This window comes from Ascaphus truei, chromosome 13 (assembly GCF_040206685.1).
Source record: "Ascaphus truei isolate aAscTru1 chromosome 13, aAscTru1.hap1, whole genome shotgun sequence".
NCBI classification, from domain to species: domain Eukaryota; kingdom Metazoa; phylum Chordata; class Amphibia; order Anura; family Ascaphidae; genus Ascaphus; species Ascaphus truei.
The window spans coordinates 40319194-40345406 of record NC_134495.1 but is presented as its reverse complement, the minus strand read 5'-3'; the positions used below and the strand labels follow the sequence as shown (position 1 = coordinate 40345406).

The window sequence follows — 26213 nt, the reverse complement described above, 5'->3', positions numbered from 1 at the left end:
AAGTCTCTGAGTGTCTTGATCTCAGCACCCCTTTGTGCTCAAGACAGTGTCTGTATGCAGGCTTCTCTGCTTTCCTGTGTCAGCTCAGGAATCTCCTTCCTGTGTCTCACATGACACTATTTCACAAAACTCTGATTAGGCAGGTGGGGTTGGCCGATTGCAGGTATGCAATTAACCAGCACACTGCTGGATCAGAGGCAAGTTTCTTAACAGGGATAAGTCCCTGTTACAAGCATGTTGAAGCATTTTCACACATTACCTGCTCTCACAGCTTTATCTCAGCATAATCCCACATACTTCTCCAATGCCAACTCCTTCAATTAACAAGCAGCCATCCAACACACACCAACCTTCTTATCCCCCTGTATCTTATGTTTACACTTACCCTTCTTCATAGAAGCTATTTGGGGCAGGATGCTCTTTATCTACTGCAACAATGTATGTTTATTTTATTGTTTTCATCCTCCAATCCTTTGTACAGTGCTACAGAATATGTTGGTGCATTATAAATAAATGAAAACAATATTATTAATAATAATGTGTCTGGGGAGGTGGGGCCAAGAAGAGGTGGAAGCAGTATGAAAAGGAGGAAGGTGTGAGCACAGGGAGGAGAGGATTGTGTCTGCATGTTCTGCGTGTATCTGTTCTCCTGTGGTGTGTCTGTCTGTAATGTATACTCACACTGACAATGGTGCCTAACACTATTCTCAGAATTGGTGCAAAATACCATTGAAATTCATAGTAACTGGTGATATTAATATTACACAGTGTAAACATATGTGAATACAAACATGAGTGTTACTCAAAGTCCATTAGCTGCCGATAAAGTCTTTCTTGGATATCATATATAGCAATTTCCAAAAAAGACTTTAATTGGCACATTATGATGAAAACAAATATTAAAAAAAGTTTTTCAAACCCAACCGTTGCATATGGTTGTATGCATGAGTTCCTTTGTCCGCAGTTCACGTGGATTGAAAAAACACAAACATAGTGTAATATCTCGGTGGATAAGTAGGTAATTTGACTTGTCTGTCTCAGTGGACATTTAGGAATTATATCATTTGGAAAAAGGTAGTGTTCAATAAGTGGAATAACTGGCTACATCGGTCATGCTCTGTTTTTCACACAGACACTTCTTGGATAACATACAATTCAACAGCAAGCAAAAGTAAAATAAATGGTAGGGTAGTAAAAGTTCCTACAAATTACAGTATGAGAGAAGTTGCAGTCCGTAGGGACGGAAGGCTGGGTGCTGAGGCATCGGGTGTCACGATAGACCGGGTCTTACCAACAAATAATACCGGGATTCTGAACTGAGCAGTACAAGGCGGGTAAAATAAATGTAATTTATTTCCTTTTAAGACAAATACACAATACTTCACAATTACAGTCAATATACACTTACTGGCATGGGGGAACGAAATAAAATGTCCACGCAACGAAACAAAGTCTCTGGGCACCCCTGCACGCATGAAAGTTGGTGCACGATGTGAGCCGTGCAACACTCCTTGGCTAGGGGCGCAACTTGCCAGCCCTATATCTCCGCCAAAAAGAAGTCTATCGTAATGTCCTTACAGGATTTGTTCGGGAACCCCTAGCTCAAACGAATTCTGGAAGAGGGGTGCAATTCTTCGTTACGGAGTAGTTAACCCCTCACACTCCGGAACCGCTGATGCTGTACTTGGACGCTTCTTGGTAAAATCTGAGATGAATCTGACTGGGACTGGGCTGCAGGCATTTTTATAGGGTAAAGGGTCCTATACCTAACATATACACCCAATCCTCTCGTGGGAATAATTTTCACCACCTATCCCAGACTTGCCAGTACCTTACCAAGAGGGCAGAAGTTGCTTCCTGGTTTGCACAGAGCATGTGCAAACCTCACACCTGAGCTACATAGCATACCGGGCCCAACCTCTTACCTGGCGACATTAAGTCTGGGGTTTGGCTACCAAGTGTGAAGTGCCCATACTTCACACCGGTATCTGGTACTTAACAATATCCCGGCCACCCTAACACTTAGGGTCTCCTAGGCTTTTCAACTCTGGCTTTCTCTTAGACCACTAAGCTCATTACTCCATAACATATGGGCATGTTAATGGATTCATTGCCGGACCAACAGAAAGGGTTTCTTGCCATTGCATTTAAAACACCATTGAAATACAATATGTTTATAAATGTATGTTCTGCATGTGTAACAAATATAAAATTCATATGTATGTTCATGGTACATATATAACTAACTGCACTCCAAAAATTAGAGTGCTAGCTCTTTCCTAGCGCAAGTTATCCACTTAATTGAATGGGTTCTTTGATGTGCTTTGCAGTTTGCCCTATAATTGGTCTGGGTTACAAGCCGGCATACAATGTATCCATGCTGGCTTTTGATCGGACACACGCCAACAATTCAGCTCAAGTGGATAACAAGACCGCTGGATACATTTTGACAAGACGACACTTCTGCTAGACTGCAAACCACTTATCCAATTGACTTTGCGGTTTAGAGGTCTACGGCTTAGGAAGTGATACCCATCTTCAAAGCACCCACTTATTCACAGGTACGCTTCTTCACTTAGCGCTTTGTTCAGCGCTAGACACTCCCCCTTGTGTCACAAATACAGTTAGCACATTTTCATTCATTCGGGGTAACTGCAGCTAGCTTCTTAGCTGCAAAACAGGGACAAAACGGTAGTGTAGGGGAAAACATAGGCTGATGGTTGCAATACATTTTAACCCCTTCTGTCCCAACACGGTTTAGGGTTAACCAGCTGGGCATAATACCTTTATTATTGGCCTGGTTAACCCTCTCACTGCTACAGCGGGTTCCTATATGATCCAGCATGTCCAAGGAGAGACAACAAAGCAGGTGAATGGCTTCCCCATGTGAGTCTTAAAGCAAAACTGCAAGGAAGGAAATTTTATAAATGTTGTGCCCAATTGTTCCGTATTGGCTTTTTTGACCTATAGGGACATTTGGGTGAGTTTCCCGCACATAACAGAAATGTGAAAATATGAGGGAATCCAGACAGGAAAGGGATAATGACCCCCTAAACAAGGGTGCCACTTTCCCCCAGATCTAGGAAGCATCAAAGGCCCCATCTCATCAGGGGTCATGCAGCAAATGGCAGCAGGCAAGTAGAGGAAACAATGCATGAGGCTTCAGCTGTATTTGAGTGGGGGGGGGGGGGGGGAGGGTATACAGTGTACAAAAAATCAATACATTACTTTAAATACATTTTTTTCTATTTCTCTCCAAAATGAAGGTAATGAAGATCCAACATGGTGGGAAAATTGGCAGCTGGCTCTGCATAACTTTTATTTAAGGGCCTCTTCAATCACATATGGCCCTTAATATCTTGATCTTTCTGGGAGCAAAAATCCATGACTCTCATATTGATATTTGTATTGTTATATTTTTAAACTCTGTGGTGTCTCTGATTATTATCAAGCTTCAAAATTTGGGTAAAACATTTTCCAAATTAGGAGCAATCAAGTTTTTTTTCATCTGAGAACTTAAAATCTAATTAACTATTTGGTATGTTTCTGTGAGATGATTCGGCAAACCCCTCCCTTAATTGTTAGTCAAATGCATGTTATCAGAGTATTTAAGACAGTCTATCTTGGCTGTGAGCCATATGGCTGTGTGTAACATCAAGGTGTCACATTTAAAGTGTCTATAGAGTTCATTTTGGAGTTGAAATTGGAGGTGAAGATTAGAGGAAGATCTGAACTTTGCAACTGTGAGAACTTGACTTTCTATATGCTGTGATTATTTGCACTCTTCCTATCCTCCAATAACTGAAAAGTCTCTGATCCTGCATCTCACTATGCCCTCCCTATTGCTTTATCTGTTTACTGTTTCTTCACTCCTTTGTGAACGTCTCTGTTCTCTAACTTTCCCACTCCCCACTGCACCATTATTTATACACCTATCTCCCAACAATGTTTTTAACCCCTCAATGAAAAACACCCACACAAATCCTCTATTCACAACCTCTATCTACTCCATCCTGCTGCTTGGGATCTCCCTTAAGCCTGAACCCAGACATACACACCTGCTCTCACCCACGCCTCCCTGCCATCTCTTCCCCTGTAAATGGTATTAACCTTCTGATTTAATACTGACTAACATTAAAACTCACCCCACAACCCAAGCATCTCAATCGTCTGCACTCATGGCTTTTGTCCCACAGCCACAGTCACTCCTACCACCCATTGTGACCAAGCACTGCCATCTACCGCACTTATTCCCTCTCCTGCAATCTCCATAAGTCTCCCATCATACCACTTAGAGTTGTAAGCTCTTTGGGACAGGGATTTCCTTTCCTATTGTCTGATTTTGATGCGCTTATTGTACTATATTATAATTTCCAGTACAGTATTCTTTGTGAAGCGCTGAGAACACTTTTGGCGCTCTATATATAAATAAAGACATACAATGTGTGTGAATTCTCTGATGTTTAACAACAAGATCTGACTTATGGAAAAAATATTTTCCACATTCAGAGCAAACAAATGGTCTTGGTCTCTCCTGTGTGAATTATCTGATGTTTATTAGGCTTAGAGCATGAGGAAAAACATTTCCCCAGATCAGAGAAAGCAAATGGTTTCTATCCATTGTGAATTCTCTGATGTCTAATCAGACTTGAGCTCCGAGAAAAATAGTTCCCACATTCACAGCAAACATATGGCTTCTCTCCTGTGTGAATTTTCTGATGTATAACAAGATGTGACTTTACGGCAAAAGATTTCTTACATTCAGCACAGACAAATGGTCTCTCTCCTGTGTGAAATCTCTGATGTACAACAAGACTTGAATTCTGAGAAAAAGATTTCCCACATTCAGAGCAAACATATGGCTTCTCTCCTGTGTGAATTTTCAGATGTTGAACAAGATGTGACTTACGAGAAAAAGATTTCCCACATTGACCGCAAACAAATGGTTGCTCTCCTGTGTGAAATCTCAGATGTACAACAAGACTTGTGTTCTCAGAAAAAGATTTACCACATTCAGAGCAAACATATATTTCTCCAGTGTGAATTTTCTGATGCCTAACAAGATCTGGCTTACGGGAAAAACATTTCCCACATTCAGCACAAAGAAATGGTCGCTGTCGTGTGTGAAATCTCTGATGTGCAGTAAGATGCGAGTTATGGATAAAACATTTCCCACATTCAGAGCAAACAAATGGTCTCTGTCCTGTGTGAATTCTCTGATGTGCAGTAAGATTTCTGTTGTTGGAAAAATATTTCCCACATATAGAGCAAGAAAATTGTTTCTCTGTTCCATGCATTCTCTGATGACTAAAAAGAAATGATTTACGAGAGAAGTGTTTCCCACATTCAGAGCAAGGAAAAAACTTCACTCCATTGTGAATTCTCTGATGTCTAATAAGAGCTGAGTTATTAGTAAAGCATTTCTCACATTCAGAGCACTTATACAGCCTTTCTGAAGTGTGTATTCTTTGTTGAATTGTATAATCTGATTTATTATTAAAGTCTTCACCACACTTCATTACTGACAAGTTTTTGTGAATTTCCTGAGCATTGGTGTTTCCTTTGTCCCACTTCTTAATATGAGCAGATGCATATTCATGTTCTTTCAGTTTATAAATGTGGGATGCTGTGGGATTTTCTTCTTTGCGTGAGCTTGATTCCTCAGCCATAATTCTCACAACTTTTCTCTGTCTCTTACTTGGGTTATTTTGCCTCAAGTAATTTGCTCCTTGATCACTTTTAACAACACTGTTATCTTCATTCACACGATCTGGTGAGCAAAGAGGAGTGTGCCATCCTGCAGGTGTACTTCTGCTTATGGATTTATCTGTTGGAAATAAATGCACTATGTGAAAAGAAGTTAATTAATAGCAGAAATATCATTTAACATTACTGGTTGAACATTTCAATTAGTATAAAACACGTGTGAAATTGCAATTGGAATATACTGCAAGCTAAAGAAGTATTGTGGCAAAAATTGAAAGCAAATCAGGGGTTCATTTACTTTTTATATTGGTACTTTCTACAGAAATCTAATGAAATAGGGATTGACAATTAAAATGTTCAAGTCCTTCTTGGAACAGTGGGTTAAGTTAGCTGAGCTAAACAAAATGTCACAGATGTATAACTGACCCTCAGAAATGTCCCCCGGGAGCCCACATCCAATACCAAGGACCAGATTAAAAGCCAAACAGAATGGATGTCCTGACTCCTTGAAGTGGGAATTAGATAAGAATATATACTGTGAGAGAATCCCTGACAATGCATGTGTGCTGTAAATGCCACTGGAGCTAAACTTTTCAGAAACCTATGGTAATGTGAAATAATATTTATATTGTTTTGAATGTTTATATCCTGATATATATATAGGTAAATAAGAGTATTTCAATATCTCCTTTACAGTATCTTATTCCTTTGAATACGACAGTCGTAAAAGGCATCCGTGTCTGGTATGTGTAACAACTCCAGGAGTATTCTGGTTATATTGAGAGACGGATTAGAGAAACCCAGACAGTCTTATTGGGATCCTTAAAAACAGTTAATCCCACTTACTTCTCCAACTCCTTCAATTAACAAGCAGCCATCCAAAACACACCAACCTCCTTATCCCCCTGTATCTTGTTTCCACTTATCCTCATAGATTATAAGCTATTTGGGGCAGTATGCTCCTTATCTACTGTAACAATGCATGCAGTCCTTTGTACAGTGCTACAGAATGTTGGTGCATTATCAATAAATGAAAACAATAATAATGTGTCTGGGGAGGCGGGGCCAAGAAGAGGAGTGTTATGGGAGACCAGGTACTTACACCTTTATCCTGGGATCGTATCATTGAGCAAAATCAAAATGGAAAATAAATTGCGTTTATTTCTTGGAAACAGACACACAGTGAATTACAATAATATAGGAGAAAACACACTTACTGGGGGTTTGGGCTGAAAAACGAAACTTTCTTCACCGAAATAAAGTCTTTAACAAGTCCGTTGGAAATGGTGCTGAAAGTAGGACTTACAAAATATTCTGCTCTGCCGTCCTGCAGCCGTTTCCTTGTTAGCTCTGCAAGGCTTCTTTGGGCTTGGAGTCACAACTTGGATCTGTCTTGGGATCCCCCCCTGGACAGGCTACTAATTTGTTTTATAACATTTGCAAAGTCAGTCCCACAGCATTACTGCCAACCCACAAGTGTGGGAACTTTCTTACAATACCTGGCACCTGAGCTTCAGCATGGCAAAGGAGCATACTCGAAAATCTCCATCTTGCCTATTTGTTATTCAAAGCTCAGGTGCCTCTCAGTCTGGGGAGGGGACACCTTGCCGGAATGGACTGTAATCATCCCAGGACTTGGACACTTTACTCAGCAATCTTGCACAGATGGCTGTTCACACTCCTGGCCACACGTTACTTTGATCTACGGACCTAGGGGCAGACTTAGTGGCACCACACCCTGGTAGCCCATAAGCCCCGAGGAGTCCCGCCGTTAAAGCACCCAGCTTATGTTACAATGTATGTGTATACTATATTTTAAACCTATCAGTTTAATATAATATACTTTATACATTTTCTTATAAAAATGTCCTAAGTCTACTGGTGTGAGGGATAGAGTGAAAACCTGGGCTATTGTATCCCCACTAACCATATCCCTTACACTCTGCAAACTTAGACTTATTTTAATAAAAGCCTCACAGTCTTATACCTGACTGGAGTACCCCCCTGAATCCCTTATACCAGGGTTAGGGTTATCTGGGCATGAACTAGGCACCCCCGAGACTAGGGACCCCTGTACTGTTCTGGGAATACTTTGCCCCCTGTGCCCCCCTTATCTTTACCTGTTCTGGTCTGTGCTGAAGCAGCACATCCTGGCAGTGAGTTGGAAGAACGTTTTCAGGGTAGGATTTTGTCCGGAGCACATAACCTGATTCACGGGTTCATGTTTGGGGTGTCCAATAACTTTGGAACCCCTCTACTTAGACACAATCTGACAGAAGTTTCTCCGCACAACCTACTCTGAAACTCATAGCCCAGCAATCACTGCTTGCTAGCACTCCTGGAGAGGTAAAAACACAAAAATCCTTTATGGCTGCACATTTTACATACATTGCATAGCAGAACATGTACAACAGGCAGGTCCAAGAGCTGACACTCTAGGAACCCCAAACACAGCTCAGGGGCAACCAAGTGGGCTTAACCTTATTAGTGAGCCTAGTTACCCCCTCACCGTCACACCTCCCCCCTCAACATGAGGGATTTGTGCCAGCCACCCTGTCTGGTGGTTCCACAAGCCCAGAGACTCTTGAGGTTTTGGGCTCACTAGGGATGTCCTGTCGGGAGAGTTCATTAGCATTTCCATGCTTGCTGCCTTTCTTGTGTTGAATAGTAAAGTCAAATTCTTGCAATGCAAGACTCCAGCGTAGCAACTTGCCATTCTCTCCCGACACCCTCTGTAGTATACTCAGAGGATTGTGATCAGTGATCACAGTAAATGCCCTGCCATATAGATAGGGCTGTAGGTTCTTCAGTACCCAAACTATGGCCAGACACTCTCTCTCAATAGTGGCATATGCAACCTCTCTGGGCAGCAGTTTTCTGCTCAGATACACAATGGGATGTTCGCCCCCCTCCTCCCCCACTTGGCTGAGTACAGCACCGATACCATGGTCAGAGGCATCGGTCTGCACCAGGAACTTTTTGCTTTAAGCTGGTGCAGCCACAATGGGTGCACTATCTAGGGCAGTCTTCAGTGCCTGAAACGCTGTTTCACAGGCAGGAGACCAGGCTACCAGAACTGGGAGTCACTTTTGGGTCGTCAGTCAAGAGTTTGGCCACAGCGCTGAACTGGGAGACAAACTTCCTGTAGTAACCTGCGGTGCCTAGGAAAGCCATAACCTGCTTCTTGGTCCTAGGGACTGGCCACTGCACTATTTCCTCCACCTTTGCGGGTTCTGGTTTCAAGTGCCCTCCACCCACTCTGTGGCCTAAGTAAAGCATTTCTGCCACACCTACTAAACACTTGGAAGGTTTGAGTGTCAACCCTGCTTCCCTGATTCTTGTTAGCACCGCAGCTAAATGCACTAAATGTGAGTCCCACGAGTTACGAAATACAGCAATGTCATCCAGGTATGCCCATGCAAAACTTTACATCCCTTCCAGTAATCTATTGACCAGACATTGGAAGGTAGCCGGGGCATTTTCCATACCAAATGGCATCACTAAAAATTCATAGAGGCCACTTGGAGTGATAAATGCTGATGTCTCCCTAGCATCCTGGGTCAGAGGAATTTGCCAATAGCCTTTGGACAAATCTAAGGTAGTCAGATACCTTGCCCCCGCGAGCTCATCTAGCAGCTCAGCCATGCGGGGCATGTGGTAGGCATCTGACACGTCTCAGCATAGAGCTGATGGTAGTCCACACAGAACCGAGTAGTTCCGTCATTCTTAGGTACCAGGACTATCGGACAAGCCCAAGGGCTCTGAGATGGTACAATTACCCCTAGGGCCAGCATCTGTTCCACTTCCCTCTCTATGCTCCCTTTTAACTCTGCTGATACTCGGTAAGCATGCTTATGCAGAGGTCTCTGATCACCAGTAAGCACTGGATGATCAGTGATATGTGTTCTGCCCGGCTTGTCTGTGAACAGAACCCTTTGCTGGTCTAACATAGCCTTTGCCTGAGCCTTTTGCTGAACACTGAGCTGAGACCCTATCTCAACATGCTCTACTGTGCCCCCCTTCCTAGATTCCCCCAGGAGGTCAGGCAGAGCATTGCTTGTCTGGTCCCTCATCGGTGGGCTACAGATAGCAATCACTGATACCACACTGTGCAAAATACTCTTTCAGCATGTTAATGTGATAAGTCCTATTTCTACATGTCTCTCCATCTAACTGTACAACATAGTTGCACTCATTCATCTTCCTGAGAACCGTGTAGGGTCAAGACCAGGCAGCCATTAATTTGTTCTGCCAAGTGGGCTTCAGAACAAGTACTTGCTGTCCTGGGATGAATGATTCTGCTATGGGCATTCTGATCATACCAAGTCTTCTGCTTGGACTGAGCGTCCCTGAGATTAGCCTGTGCTAACTCCATAAGCTTTTCAAACCAGTCCCTGAGGTCTACCACATACTGCAGCACAGAAGCGTCAGTATTGGTAGTCTCCCCTTCCCATCCCTCACTGAATAAGTCAAGAGGTTCCCGTACCCTGCGACCATATAGCAGCTCAAAGGGGGAGAACACAGTAGATTCCTGCGGTACCTCTCGGTATGCAAAAAGCAAGTGCTATAGGTGAATCTCCCAGTTCTTCGCTTCAGCTTCTATGAAGACTTGCAGCATCTGCTTCAGGGTACCATTGAACGTCTCACATAAATCGGTTCTCTGGGGGTGGTAAGGGGTCATGCACTGGTGCTTCACCCCGCACGCATCCCAGAGACACTGTGGCAATTCACTCAAGAATTGTGACCTGTGGTCATTTAGAATCTCACTAGTGAAACCTACTCTAGTAAAATAACTAACAAAGCTTTTGCTACTGCCCTAGCATCGATGGTGGCAAGGGCTACAGCCTCAGGGTACACCGGTGGCAAAGTCTACCACTGTGAGGATATAGTGCTTGCCAGGCCAAATGGGGATCATAAGGTGTCCCACTAAGTACATAGCTACCCTCTGTAAAGGTTCCCCAATTACTGGTAGTCGGTTCAGGAGTGCCTGCACACGATCACCAGCCCTACCCACTCGCTGGCAGGCATCACAGGCACGGCAGAACTCTGCCACTGCCCCTGATGCCCCCGGCCAGTAGTAATGCTGCAACAGCCGGGCACTCGTCCGAGTAACCCCCTGATGCCCCGCTAGTGGTATGGCGTGGGCTACCTGCAACAATTGCTGCCTATACATCCTCGTTACCACTAACTGTCTTCTACCTGTCCAAACCCTATCTGAAGCTGTAGAAGATTGCTTTCTATATAAGAGCCTGCGGTGCCATGAGAACTGTCCTGATACGCTGCCTGGTTAGTCTCAGACGCACGGGGCCTCATGCTCTCCAAGCTAGGATCACAACTCACCGCTTCCCTAAACTGTGTTCCTAATACTGGTCACCCACCCTAAGGCCGCAGGCATGCTCAGTGCTTAGCTGCTGAGCCGTGCTGATGCACGTCAGTGAGCCCCTGCAGCCGCAATGAGAGCGGCTTTAGCAGGGGCTTGCGCACGCTTCCACAGGCGTAGCAGACAATTTTTTTCCGTTTAAGCGCTGATGGGAGCGGAGGGCCGGTCACGTGAGCAGTTCGCCCAATGAGGGCAAACCAGCTCTGTGACATCACTGGTCCGCCCCCAGACAGCATGCGTAGTAAGGCCAGGGAAAGCTCCCGCTTTCCCTCAGCCTCCGCACACCTGGAGTCTCTATGGACAATAACTGGTAGTACACTCTATGGACTCAGCCTTAGTCTCTAAGTCGGGAGAAACAGGAACATGTAAAGGGGGAGGTAAGTCAGTAAGTACACTGTCGTGACTCAGTCTGGCTTACCTGCCAGGTCTCTTCAGAGACCCCTGAAACTGTTGATCCCAAATGCAGGGGGACGGTGGAATCTTCAGGTGCAACTCCTGATCGCTGGCTCCTGGTAATCGCTGCAACAGAAGCCAGCTCTACCATAAAAACACACGTAACATGCCCCAGGTCATTGCTAAGGAGGACCTCAGCATCTAACCTGGGCAATACCAACACCTCCCTTATGCCTCGTCCGGCACCACAATCCAGGAATACCCGGGCAATTTAAATGGACTGTGGTCCACCATCCGGCATGGTAACTTGAATCCCTGTGGGAGCAAATCCTCTGGTCTCACCATATCAGGACGGACCAGAGAAACAGCGGCACCAGAGTCAAACAAGCCAGCTGCTCGGTGAGCTCCTATGGTCACTGGGTGCAGATGCTTCTGCCAAGCATCATTGGGTTGCAGCCCGACCTGCGCAATCTGATGACCCTGTCTCCGCTGCTGGTCCACAGGTGGCAAGTGTAGCTTCTTCCATTGAAGACCCTCGCTGGGTTGGTTGGACGGCTGCACTTGGCTCCACTGGGGATGCCAGTCGCCCATGGGCGATCGGTTTTGCAGCTGGAGAGCATTGTACCTGATGGGGTCCCCCTGATCTCGGACGGTCCGGACAGTCTGGCTTGATGTGCCCTGTCTTGTTACATTAGTAGCACCTCCTCTCATGCTTGAACTCTGCAGCTTTGGGTGTACTGCCCTATGCTGCAGCCTTGCCCTTCCACTGAAGGGTGCTTTTTGCTCCCTTAGCCGGAGTGGCTGGGATGTGGGTAGCCCCTTTCTTTCTCGTCAAGGTACGGCTGGTAACAAATTCATCAGCCATTTTAGTAGCTTCCACAAAAGTCTTTGGTTTGCAGTCAAAGACTGATTCCCTCACATCTGAGGGGCACTGCTGCAACAATTGTTCTTGAAACATCAAGTCCAGTAATAAGTGGTACTTAGCAGCACCATACCGCTCCACCCACTGTGTCCCATGTAATGCCAGGTGAGATGCAAACCTCACATAAAACATTCCCTGTGGCGCTTTTCCTCTGTCCTGAACATACAGTCATGTGAAAAAGAAAGTACACCCTCTTTGAATTCCATGGTTTTACATATCAGGACATAATAACAATCATCTGTTCCTTAGCAGGTCTAAAAATGAGGTAAATACAACCGCAGATGAACAACAACACATGGCATATTACACCGTGTCATGATTTAACACAAATAAAGCCAAACTGTATTTCTGCCTGGTGAGTTGATCCCTGGTATTAGTCCTGGTCTCCCGTGACAACAGCTATTTAGCAAAAAACAATAAAAACCACATGTAAGTCACAATAAAAATGCAATGGATTGTGCAAATGTTGACACTCAGAGGGTGTAAGAATTGGAATCTCACTCACAAGATGGTGCTAGTTCATGAGCAGGTAGCTATTGGTGTATTTAGTAGTCCAAGAATTTCGGTGAGTGCAGATATATGAAAAAGAAACATACAAAATAGTGCAATATGGCTCAGGTTGTGTGTGAAACTTGATTTTCAGAGTCCAGCAGAGTTTGTACTCACAAATTCCCAATTCTTTAGTGCATATCCCAAATCAGTGGCAATGGTGTGTGTTTGCAGTGTCTGTATATCAGTACCCAGTAGATCCAAAGGTGTAGGAAGCTTTATAGAATAAGGTAAAAGAAGCCAAATAGTGTAGACTGATAAAAGCTTTTTAGCGAAGGAAAGTAAAAGGTAAAATACATTCAAATGGTGTCAAATACAAATAAGCATATTTGAACATATATCAAGCGCGACCCGCTGGGATCCAAAGCGATCTCTTCACTCTCCTGCTCAGTTGGGCTTGCGGCACTTGTTTCCACTCCCACACTTCTGGGTTGAATCCCTGGATGGCAGACAGGCAGCACTGTGTTCAGCGTCGTACACAGTTTGATTCCACGCTACTCATTTCTTCCGCTCACCGGTTTCATCAGGACTCCTGATGTGTCCTCTGGTGAGTGGGTCTGCACCTGCAGTCTGATTGAGGAAACTGCTACAGATGGTCACCCACGCCAGGAAAGAGTTCTGGGAGTAAAGTATGACCCGCCGGATGTGGGAAAAAAAAATCACAAAAAAACAGCCGATCTGAAATGTTTGCTTTGCAATGCACTTAACCATGCCAAACAGTTTCCTTTCAGGTCTTATGATGATAATGGAGGATGACTCCTATGTGGCCACGAAACAAGAGTAGTACTCGCAAATGAAAGTTGCACTAGGAACATAAATCCAGAGCGCAGGACCCCATACCCTGGAGTCACTAACCAGGAAATTGGTGTCACGCCATACAGATCTAAACCAGGTAACGTCTGAAGGATTTAATATGCTGGGCCTGTAGTGAAGCTGGTCACAAGAAAGTGTCGTGTACCCATGTTCTGAAATATAAGAAGTGGTAACAAGAGCAGCACGAGGAATATTTTTTCACTGCAGCTGCTACAGCAAGCAACACATTCTGAGCACAAGGACTATGCAGAAGCTATTAACAGTGAGTTTGTGCCCAATACTACTGATGTCTTAGGAACTGCCAAAGGAAAAGAAAGAAAAAAGTGTTTCTCAACTTACAGCGGATGTTACAGAAACGTTGGATGAGCCTCTAATGTCAGGAGAACATATGTTCTGCAGCCAAGATGAGCAAAAGAAAGATGAATCCTTAAACCAGGCTATAGATGCTTTAATTCATGCACTCAAATCTGCAAGGCATGATTATAATTTCCTCTGTGAACGATTGGAGAAGGAACGAGAAGCTAACGACGAGCTAGAGTTGGCTATTCCCAGCGTTACTTGAGTGTGCATCTATGGAGAAGTCAAAACCTCTCATGCAGAGTGGGAGCTCATGCTGACTGATCTTGAGACGGCAACTGCAACTGTTACCGCCATGGATGAGAAGTAGAGCAAGTCTGACAAAATGATTGCCAACCTGAAACAGAAGTATAAGGAGAGTCAGATTGCAGCTGCGAGTTGGAAGTCTCCCAGAAAGAGGTTCATGCTCTCAGCCCACAGCTGGAACACTCTCGCCAGCAGGTCTGCAGTCTCAACACAGAGCTGTGTATGTACATTGAAGGATGCCTATGAGAAGTTCCTGAGTGGTATAGAGACTGTAACAACAGAGAAGCGAAATCTAAAATAAGAGGTTTCAGATTTGACTGACCAGGCCAGTGAAGGAAATTATAAGCTTCACAAAGTAGAAAAGGTGAAGGAACACCTTGTCTCCCGGGAGCTCGGATTCGGCACATTGCGGATCAGGTACACAGATTGTTGGGAGGGGCTGGGATTGACCCGGAGGTCTTGGTACATGTTGGCACCAATGACAAAATTAGAGAAAAATGATTTCAGGGATCTAGGCCAAACGTTTAAGGCAAGGACCTCCCAGGTAGTAGTTTCTGAAATACTACCAGTGCCATGCGCTACCGTAGGGAGACAGTCAGAGATTAGGGAGGTTAATGTATGGCTAAGAAAGTGGTGTAGGAAGGAGGGTTTGGGGTTTTTAGAGCTCTGGGACTCCATTTCTGAGAGGTGCCATCTATATTCTAGGGACGGATTGCACCTCAATGAAGAGGGATCTTCTGTGCTAGGGGGGAGAATGTCAAAAAGGTTGGAGAAGAGTTTAAACTAGGTTGGAGGGAAATGAAACAGATAAACAAAATAGAAGAGGAAACAAGGGGTTATGGTGGTAGAATGGGGGCAAGTGAAAGTTTGAAAAACAGTGAGACAGCATTAGTACATACAGATAATACTAGAAAACTTCTAAAGACTAAATCAAGGTGGCGCAGAATGGAAGGAGCAGAAAAGATAATAGTACAGGCTGAAAAAAACTTAAATGCATGCTTGCAAATGCAAGAAGCCTGACAGATAAAATGGGTGAGCTTGAATTAATAGCTACAAGGGAGCAGTATGATATCATAGGCATTACTGAAACATGGTGGGATGAAACTCATGACTGGACAGTTAATTTAGAGGGTTATTCCCTTTTTCGGAAGGACCAAGCAAATAAAAGAGAGGGTGGGGTATGTTTATATATTAAACAGGGTCTAAAACCTATTATAAGAGAAGATATTTATGAAGTGAATTATGAAAATGTAGAGACTTTGTGGATAGATATTAGCAGTAGAAGTAAAAGTATAAAGAAAATGTTTGTAGGGCTATGCTATAAACCACCAAATATCTGTGAGATTGAGGAAGCTAAAATACTTTTGCAAATGGAGAAGGCATCAAAACTGGGTCATATTTGCAAAATGGGGGATTTTAATTATCCAGACATAGACTGGGGCAATGAGATTAGCATTACAACAAAAGGAAACAGGTTTTTGGGGGTGCTTAAAGATAATTATATGACCCACATTATTGAGGAACCAACCAGTAGATGGGCAGTACTGGATTTGGTAATATCAAACAATGTAGAAGTAATAACAAATATTCAAGTCCTGGAACATTTGGGTAACAGTGATCATAACATGGTCTCTTTTGAAATAAATGATCAAAAAACAGATTCGTTGGGTTCAACAAAGACCTTAAACTTTAGAAAGGCAGATTTTAATAAACTGAGGTCTAATCTACAAGTAATATATTGGGATGATGTTTTTGCAGGGAAAAATGTAGAAAATAAATGGGCAGTCTTTAAAACATTGTTAGAAAAGCACACTTATCAGTGTACACCCTTGGGTAATAAGTATAAAAGAAATAAGTCAAAACCAATGTGGCTAAATAAACAGCTAGGGGAGGAAAAGGACAAGAAGAGGAAGACATTTAGATTCTTTAAGTCAGAAGGGACAGAGACATTGTATCAGAATGATAAGGAATGTAACAAAAATTGCAAAAGGGCAATAAAATTAGCAAAAATGGATAATGAAAAAAGGATTGCATTAGAAAGTAAGATAAACCCTAAAAAGTTCATTAAGTACCTTAATAACAAAAAAATGAGAAAAGAAAATATAGGACCCTTTCAGTGTGAGATGGGTAGGCAGAATATTGGAGATAAGGAAAAAGCAGAGGTATTAAACAAATTCTTTGCCTCTGTGTTTACCAGGGAAGAATCAAGTTCAATAGTAGTGCCGCAGGAGGAAGCCACAACCTCCATATTAATGAACAATTAGTTAACTGAGGAAGAAGTTCATAAGCGACTTGAAAAAATTAAAGTGAATAAGGCACGTGGTCCCGATGGCATAAATCCAAGAGTTCTCAAAGGGGTGAAGTTCAGTAATAGACAAACCATTATATTTAATATTCAAGGACTCCATTTTCACAGGCTCTGTACCACAAGATTGGCGTAAAGCAGATGTGGTGCCTATATTTACAAAGGGAGCTAGATCATAACCGGGGAATTACGACCTGTAAGCCTGACTTCAATAGTGGGGAAACTACTTGAAAGTTTAATACGGGATAATATTCAGGAATACCTAATGGAAAAAAAATTAGTAGTAATAGTCAGCATGGATTTATGAAGGCAAGTAGGAATTTAGCCCAGGGTAATGCAGTTGATGTGCCCTACTTAAATTTTGCAAAAGCTTTTGATACGGTTTCACACAAGAGGTTGGTGTAGAAAATAAAGAAAATTGGACTCAGTAATAATATATGCACCTGGATTGAAAATTGGTTAAAGGACAGACAACAGAGGGTTGTCATAAATTAAACTTTTTCAGGTTGGGCTAAAGTCATGAGTGGAGTACCTCAGCGATCAGTACTGGGACCCCTGCTTTTTAACTTGTTTATTAATGACCTTGAGGTTGGCATTGAAAGCAAAGTCTCCATCTTTGCTGATGACACTAAATTGTGTAAGGTAATAGAATCAGAGCAGGATGTAATTTCTCTCCAGAAGGACTTGGAGAGACTGGAAACATGGGCAGGTAAATGGCAGATGAGGTTTAATACAGATAAATGTAAGGTTATGCATTTGGGATGCAAGAATAAAAAGGCGACTTACAAATTAAATGGAGATAAATTGGGGGAATCTTTAATGGAGAAGATTTAGGAGTGATTGTAGACAGCAGGCTTGGCAATAGTGCCCAAAGTCATGCAGTAGCTGCAAAGGCAAACAAGATCTTATTTTGCATTAAACAGGCAATGGATGGCAGGGAAGTAAACATAATTATGCCCCCTTACAAAGCATTAGTAAGACCACACCTTGTATATGGAGTACAATTTTGGGCATCACTCCTTAGAAAAGACATTATGGAATTAGAGAGAATGCAGAGAACAGCCACCAAATTAATAAAGGGGATGGACAATCTAACTGATGAGGAGAGGCTAGCTAAATTAGATTAATTTACATTAGAAAAGAGGCTTATAAGAGGGGATATGATTACTATATACAAATATATTCGGGGACAGTACAAGGAGCTTTCAAATGAACTATTTATCCCAAGTTCAGTACAAAGGACTCGGGGGCCTTCCTTTTAGGTTGGAGGAAAAGAGATTTCACCAGCAACAAAAGGAAAGGGCTCTTTACAGTAAGGGCAGTTACAATGTGGAATTCATTACCCATGGAGACTGTGATGGCAGATACAATAGATTTGTTCAAAAAAAAGGTTGGACATCTTTTAGAAAGGAAAGGTATACAGGGATATGAAAAATAAGTACACATGGGAAGGATGTTGATCCAGGGATTAATCCGATTGCCAATTCTTGGAGTCAGGAAGGAATGTATTTTTCCCCTATGACACTGGGGTTTTTTATTTGCCTTCCTCTGGATCAATAAGGAAGTATAGATTATAGGATAAAGTTATCTGTTGCCTAAATTAAGCATAGGTTGAACTTGATGGACGTACGTCTTTTTTCAACCTCATCTTCTATGTAACAAGAAAATGTAGTAGTGCAGGAAGCACTGGAGAATGCAGATACAGCACTGCAAAAAGAATGTATCTCCCTGGAGCAACGCACACAAGCAGAGCACATACTGCAGAGCCAGCTGCATGCACTTCTGCAGGAGACAAAGGAGAAACAGGGGAACGCTGAAGAGATGCAGCAAGTTCTGCAGGAACAGTCTCCAGGGTGATAAAGAAAAATATACAGGTACTGCTGGAGCATCCGAGTACCCAGTGTGTCGCCACAGAGCATCTTTAAAGTAGCCATTTTATAAAGTAGCATGCAGTGTGGAGTTCAACAGGAGTGAACAAGTGGACAACCCAAAAGCTAAAACACACCCCTACAAATCCTCATCACACGTTTTCTTTCAATCCATGCTTCTCCTCCTTCCTTCAGATGATATCTCCACCAATCCTAGTCCATGCCTCATTTCTGTATGTTCTTGTCCTCGACTCCCACATACAACTTCTAATCCTTCTGGTGTCAACCCTCTTAGCTCATACCCATCCCGTCACCCTCCCTCCTTTCTCCTGTGCCCTTTGGAATGCACGCTCCCGTTCTAACAAGTTCCTCTCGGTGTATGATTTCTTTTTCTCTCACTCTGCTCCTCTTTGCTATAACTGAGACTTGGCTCACTCAGTCTGACTCTGCTCTGGAAGCTGCCCTCTCTTATGGTGGTCTATCTTTCTCCCACACTCCGTGCCCTGATGGCAAGGGCGGCAGAGGCGCCTGCTCTCCTCTATCTGCCGCTACAGAACCCTTCCTATCCCTCCCTCTTGCTTTTCATTCCATTGAGGCTCACACTGTCCAGATTTTCTCTTCTCTCCCTGTCCACATGGTGGTCATCTATATCGCCCACCTACCTCTACTCATCCCCCTTCTGTCTTTCTCTCTCACTTTGAACCCTGGCTCGTTTTCTTACTCTACTCAAGACACCCCTGTTCTTCTCCTTGGGGACTTCAACTGCCACATTGATGACCCCTCTCTCCCTTGGGCTTCCTGCTTTCTTTCTCTTTTGGCCTTCAACAGTGGACTGCAGCCAGCACCCACAAGGATGGCCACTACTTAGATCTGATTTTCACCAAAACTTTTCTCTCTCCGACTTCTCCATTTCCCCCTTTCCTCTCTGTGACCATCACCTTATCTTATTTTCTCTCTCTCACTTCTCACCTTCTCCACCTCCACCTACCCCTTGTTTCTGCATAAACCTGCGCTCTATTAGCCTACCAGCTTTTGATCCCACTTTACGCTCCTCCCTCTCGGTTCTGCTCCAGACCCTGATAACATGGTCAGAAACTACAACATTGCCCTGTCGTCCTCTCTTGATCTGCATGCCCCGCTTTCTCTCTGCCATTCTCACCCTTCTAACCCCAGCTAAATTCCCACACGCGCATCCTGCTTTCCTGCACTCATTCCTCTGAACGCTTGTGGAGGAAATCTCTCACATTCTCGCAGAATTCCCTCAATACAAATGCATGCTATCCTGTTTCAATTCTGCCCTCTCTCTAAACAAACCTAGGTTAGTGACTCCACCCAGACCTCCAGTTGGTATGTATTATTGTATTTTGTGCCACTTTGGTATGTTTGCGGTTATAAACCCAATTTATTCAATAATGTTGTCCTGCCTAGTGAGTTGAAGTATAAAGGTGTTAAAAGTTGGTCTCCCGTGAAAATGGCAAAAGTGTCACGGAAAACCAGGCAATAACACCTTTATACCGGGATCATATCACTGAGCAAAACTAAAAAGTAAAACAAATTGTGATTTATTCCTTTGAAACAGACATACACACACAATGGATTACAATTATGCAGAAGAAAACACACTTATTGGGGGATCTGAGCTAAAAAAAAACTAACCTTTCCTAACTCAGATAGTCCATAAAATAAAGTCTGTAAGTTACCCGCAAAAGTCCTGGAACTCAATTTGGCATGAGTTACCAGACGCCACCGCTGCATCTTTTCCGGATCTGCCAAAATTCCTTGACCAAGAGAAAGCACCAAATGTCCTGGTACTCTTTTCGGCATGTAGTTACAGCTACGTTCTCTTTTCCGACCTTGGCCCCGAAAAGTGAGACTTAGAAGCCGGCTCGCGTCTATTTCTCCAAGAGCATCTTTTGGTGAGTCCAAATTTGCCGTTGCTGTCTTGGCGCTTAGAATCTCTTGACCTGATTGGCTGCTGGGTTTAATATAGGATTTTAGTCCCATTCAAAGAATACCCCAACCAATCAAAGTGTGAGAATATTTCTACCAGCCAATCAGCGATCTTCCGGTACCCTGAAGCCGGGCAGGCACGGATTTCAATTCTGCAAAGTGCATGCACCAACTTGGCAACTCTGCCACTTAGCATATGGAACCCACCCACTGGGCCAGGCTCCTCAGAGTCTGGGGCAGGGCAAATGGTCACCAGATAGCTCTTATCCATGCCAGGACGTGGCTACTCGATGGGACCCGAGCAGACTCAGTGGCACCAAGCCTGGTGGCCATCTGGTCTTTCGGGAAACAAGGGAATTAGAAATTCCCCAGCACATATACAGTGCATAAAACAAATAGACCTTTATACACCATGCTAAAATCTCACAAAATTCTTCTAAGTCCCTGGTCCCCTAGGATCTACTGAAAAGACGCACACATTCCTTTTCAGAGCTTTTAGACCTTCCTATAAGACGTTTACAAACAAGTTGCTTCAAATAACGCCTAGGTTAAATTTCAGAGTTGCTTCTATAGTACTGAAGCTGGACATAGAAATAATTTCACTCTTGCAACCTAATGGATGGTTGGAGACACTCCGAACCCCTCTACCGGGTCCGGGGGTTCTGGGCATATACTGGGGGGGGACTCCCACTAAACTAGGGACCCCTGACTGTACCCGGAATATGCATATCCCTATGCCCCCTTTTACCTTTCTGGTCTGTGCTGAAGCAGGTCATCCTGGCGGTGAGCCGCATAACTTTTTTCCAGGGAGGATTTTGTCTGGAGGTCTCTGTCTACATGTACCCAGGAATCTGACTCGACTCCCGAATACATTTTTGGGGTGGCCAGCAACTCTGAACCCCGACTAACTAGACACAATCCGACAACAAATCCGACAACACTTTTACCGCAAAACCCACCCTGAAACTCATAGCCTGAAAATCTCCACTGGTTAGCACTCCTGGAAAGGCAAAAGACACAAATTCTTTATTGCCATACAAATACATCCATTGCAGGTTCAATATACACTTAAACGGGTGTCGGGGCACAGTGACGTCAGCATCATGATGGTCACGACCGGCGAGACTGAGCGCGCATCTGCAGCAGTTCCTGCTATTTGATCACGAGTATTCCGCATACCGCGGTCAGGTTGTATGTCTTGGTACATTGCAACATTCAGGTGGTTATTGCCTGATACCACTTGATTGACTTTTGCATCTGACTTTACTTTGGTGCACTATATACCAGCAATGATGTTTACTGTGGAGCCTAATAGTGATCTCTGCTTACCTCAGAGTTCAGTATCTACTATTATGGGACTTACCATTATATACTCGTGATATATTTGTATATTTATTTTATTTATAAAATATTTTACCAGGAAGTAATACATTGAGAGTTACCTCTCGTTTTCAAGTATGTCCTGGGCACAGAGTTAAGACAAATAATACATGTTTACAAATACAGTTACATAATGAGCAGGGTATACATTATATACAAGACATAGCATGCACAGTTAAAGATAATTTGTATTATGGGCGTATGAAACAATTACAGACCACATTAAAATGTGTGACAGCCTTAGATTTGAAAGAACTTAGACTGGTGGTGGATGTAAGAGTCTCCAGTAGGTTGTTCCAGTTTTGGGGTGCACGGTAAGAGAAGGAGGAGCGACCGGATACTTTGTTGAGCCTTGGGACCATGAACAGTCTTTTGGAGTCTGATCTCAGGTGATAAGTGCTGCATGTGGTAGGGGTGAGGAGCTTGTTCAGGTAGCTGGGTAGCTTGCCCATAAAGAATTTGAAGGAAAGACAGGAAAGGTGAACTTGGCGCCTAGACTCGAGTGATGACCAATCTAGTTCTTTGAGCATTTTGCAGTGATGTGTGTATATATATAGCATGGTGACATTGTAATTTCTCTGTTACTCCGTCTGCATTTGCGCTTGTTAGTGTGTATATATAATCTATGGTTCAGCATACTGCTTATACTAGAAGGGGGCCTGATGTACAGGGTTATTGCACCCAGACGATACATTGTAATTTCATCATCAGTGTTCCTCTCCACTAACTCTGTCTTGCCCTTTGGGGACTTTTAATACACTGTCTATTTTTGTCATGTGTATCGTCGGTTTTTAATATTACTAATTAAAGTTTATTATTTTTCGTTTTGTGTAATATGGTCTGGTGGGACCTTTATGTGGTCTGTTTCCATTGGGATCTTGTGGTAACAGTTATTAAACTGTTGCTTTATGTATACATCTTTCCTTGTGTATCTAGAGTGCAGCTCATAGGGACTTGTATGACCCCTTGTGGTCATTGGTGTTGCTTTGTATTGTTTTCCCTTTGCACCAGTTACTTTATTATTTTTCTTTATTTGTTTCAATACACAGGTTGAAGAGCTGACACACTAAAACCTGAAACAGGGCTCAGAGGTAACTGGGCACAATACCTTTATTGATGGCCTAGTTACCCCTTCACCGTCACACAGAGCTCATCATATTTCCTCCCAAACCTGGTCCTACTACCTCCTTCCACATTACTGTTGGGAGTACTATCATTCACTCAGTAACCCAAGCATGCTGGCTAGGGGTCACACTCAACTCCTCTCTCACATTCTCCTCTCACATTCAAAAGGCAGTTAAAACCTGCCATTTTTTCCTCCACAATATTACAAAGATACACCTTTTACTCTGTTGCTCAACTGCAAAAACTGTGACAAAGACCCCCTTCTCTCTCCTCGACTACTGTAACCTACTGCTATCCGGCCTTCCTGCCTCTCACCTTTCTCACTGTGATGGTGAAGGTAGAACCAGGCAATCAATAAAGGTATTATGCCCGGCTGGTTACCTCTGAGCCCTATTTCAGGTTGTAGAGTGTCAGCTCTGCAACCTGTGCATTGTAACTGCAATGAATGTACTTGTATGGCAAGAAAGAATTTATGTGTGTTTTAGCTTTCCAGGAGTGCTACCCAGCGGAGATTCTCAGGCTATACGTTTCAGGGGGGGGGGGTTTGCAGTAAAGTGTTGTCGGATTGTGCCTAGGTAGCCAGGGTCCTTAGTTCCAGGCCACCCCAAAAATGTAACCGGGAATTAGGTCAGATTCCTGGGGATATATAGCCATATCACCCCAATCAAGATTCTCCTTTGAAAACAGTTACACGACTCACCGCCAGGTTTCCCTGCTTGAGCACAGAAAGGTAAAAGGGGCATAGGGATTTGTGCATCCCGGGTACAGTCAAGAGTCCCTAAGTTGATAAGGATCCCCTAGTATATGCTCAGGTACCTCAGAATAAGTATAGAGATTCTGGGGGGTTTCTCCAACTGTATATTAAGTTGCGAGGAGTTTTATGAAACCTAAGTCCTAGTTTCAGTAAAGGAAAGAGATACAGCCCTGAGAGTGTGCCTAAGCGTTTTTTGGTTCTAAAGAAAATTAGGAAGGAGCTAGAGCTCTGAGATTGCAGCTAAGCATCTTTCCATGTCACCGTGGGACTTAGAAGAAAAAATGAGACAAATATTTTTTGTGTTTCATAAAATGTTTAATAACCAATGTGGCTATAAGGTTATTACCATTTAAGTCAGGATTCCAGTGTGTGAGGGATATGGCTAGTGGGCAGAGTAATATAGAAACCAATTCTACCCCTCACAACTAAAAGGCTTAGACAGGTAAAAGTGCCCAAAGTATATTATATTTAACAGGTTAAGTTTATATGTATAGGCTTGTGCACTGTATATGAGCTGGTGTACCTTCCAAGTCTCTGGTTCCAAGAGACCAGAAGGCCACCAAGTCTGGTACCACTGAGTCTACTCGGGTCCCGGACTTGAAAGCCACATAGATGCCAAGGTGTCAGGGCGGGCGGAGTACCGGAGTTACTGCTGCGGCCAGTTTTATTCTTCCATTTACCCGCAATTTTTCGGGGATTTTTTCGGCAGCCGCCGAACTTGACCGTGCGCCAGCCGCATCTTGCGGCCGCGTGCGGCCCGTTTCCCCATTCAGCGCTAATGCGCTGAACAATGGGAAGCGCCAGCGGCGCCAGAAAAAGAAAAAAAAACGGCCGCGTCTGCACAGGGTTTTAAATTACCCGCGGTGCAGGCCGCCTGAGAGTTAGTTTAGCCGCCACTGTAAAACTCAAGTACCCCCGTCCTGACATGAATAGGGGCTATCGGGCAACCATTTGCCCAGCCTAGAATCGGAGGAGCCTGACACTGCAGGTGTTCCATATGGTAAGTGGCACTGTTGCCAAGATGGCGCATGACCTTTGCAAAATCGAAATCCGTGCCCGCCTGGTTTCCGAGTACCGGCAAATCTCTGATAGGCTGGTAGAAATCATCCCACGCTCTGATTGGCTGTAGCATTCTGTCAATGGGACTGAAATCCTATAAGAAACCTAGCAGCCGATAAGGTCAGCAGATTCTAAGTGCCAAGACAGCAGCGGCAAATTTGAACTCCCCAAAAGATGCTCTTTGAGAAATAGACGCGAGCCGGCTTCAGAAATTTCAAAGCGAGAAATTTTCTATGTCCCACTTTTCGGGGCCAAGTTCTGAAAAGAGAAAGTAGCGGTCGCGGCTGAAATATTAAGCCAAAAAGAGTACCAGGAAGTTTGGTATCATCGCCCGGCCAAGGGATTTTGGACTGAGTTAGAAAAGGTTCGTTTTTTAGCCCAGATCTCCCAGTAAGTGTGTTTTCTCCTGTTATTTGTAATCCACTGTGTGTACGTCTGTTTCTATGGAATAAATGACAATTTGTTTTACTTCTTGGTTTTGCTCAGTGATTGTGTAGTGAACTATAGATTAGTCCACGAGTCTGGTACTCAGGAAATGGATGTAAAGTGCTATATAGCTATGCTCCTTAAGGCCGCGCGTATAGAGCCCACGACGGGACGCGTGACGTCACCCGTCGCTGCTAGCGAAAGTTGTATTTTGCTTTGCGGCGGCGCAGGCGACCACCAGGCCATTGATTGGTTCAGGGGCTTTCACGAGGTGACAGCTCCTGAAAAATCAAAGATTCCGGGCTTCAAAAAATCGCGTCTATTTGTCACAGTCGCGCTTACAAAAGCGCATGCGGCGGCGGCGGCGACAGTGCATTTGTTTTCCGGTGACGTCGCGTCGCCAGCATTATAAGCGCGGCCTAAGGTATACAGTCTCTGTGATACCTATGATGTTAAAATGTACTAATGCCGGTAGTAGAGTAGTAATGTCTCTATACCCCACCTAAATCCGCCAGGACTCTGCCGTCATGTTTTTTAACCAATAAATATTTTTCTATGGTCACATAGTCCAGCTTTTGCTTTCCTCCGGCTGTGCACCGTTTTTTTTTCTACTTTGTGGAATCTCCGTCTGTTGGTTTTGCTCAGTGATATGATCCTGGTATAAAGGTGTAAATTCCTGGTCTCCCGTGACACTCCCATACAATCTATCCTAAATGCTGCTGCCAGAATCACTCTACTCTTTCCGAAATCTGTCTCAGCGTCTCCCCTGCGGAAATCACTCTCCTGGCTTCCTAGCAAATCCCGTATCACACACTCAATTCTCCTCCGGACTTTTAAAGCTTTACACTCTTCTGCCCCTCCTTACAGCTCAGCTCTAATTTCTCGCTATCCACCATCCAGACTCTTGCGTTCTTCTCAAGGATGTCTTCTTTCTACCCCCTTTGTATCTAAAGCCCGCACCTCAGGAATGCCCTTCCTCT

The 26213-nt window shown here is 43.8% G+C and overlaps 1 protein-coding gene across 1 annotated transcript in view; it reads right to left on the bottom strand.

Annotated features, from left to right (window-relative positions):
• The window catches only part of LOC142465270 (uncharacterized), a 375233-nt gene that overhangs the window by 7693 nt on the left and 341327 nt on the right, over nucleotides 1–26213 (bottom strand). The window contains 1 exon segment of the mRNA XM_075569284.1: nucleotides 4649–5827. Coding sequence (XP_075425399.1) covers nucleotides 4649–5827 — 1179 coding nt within the window.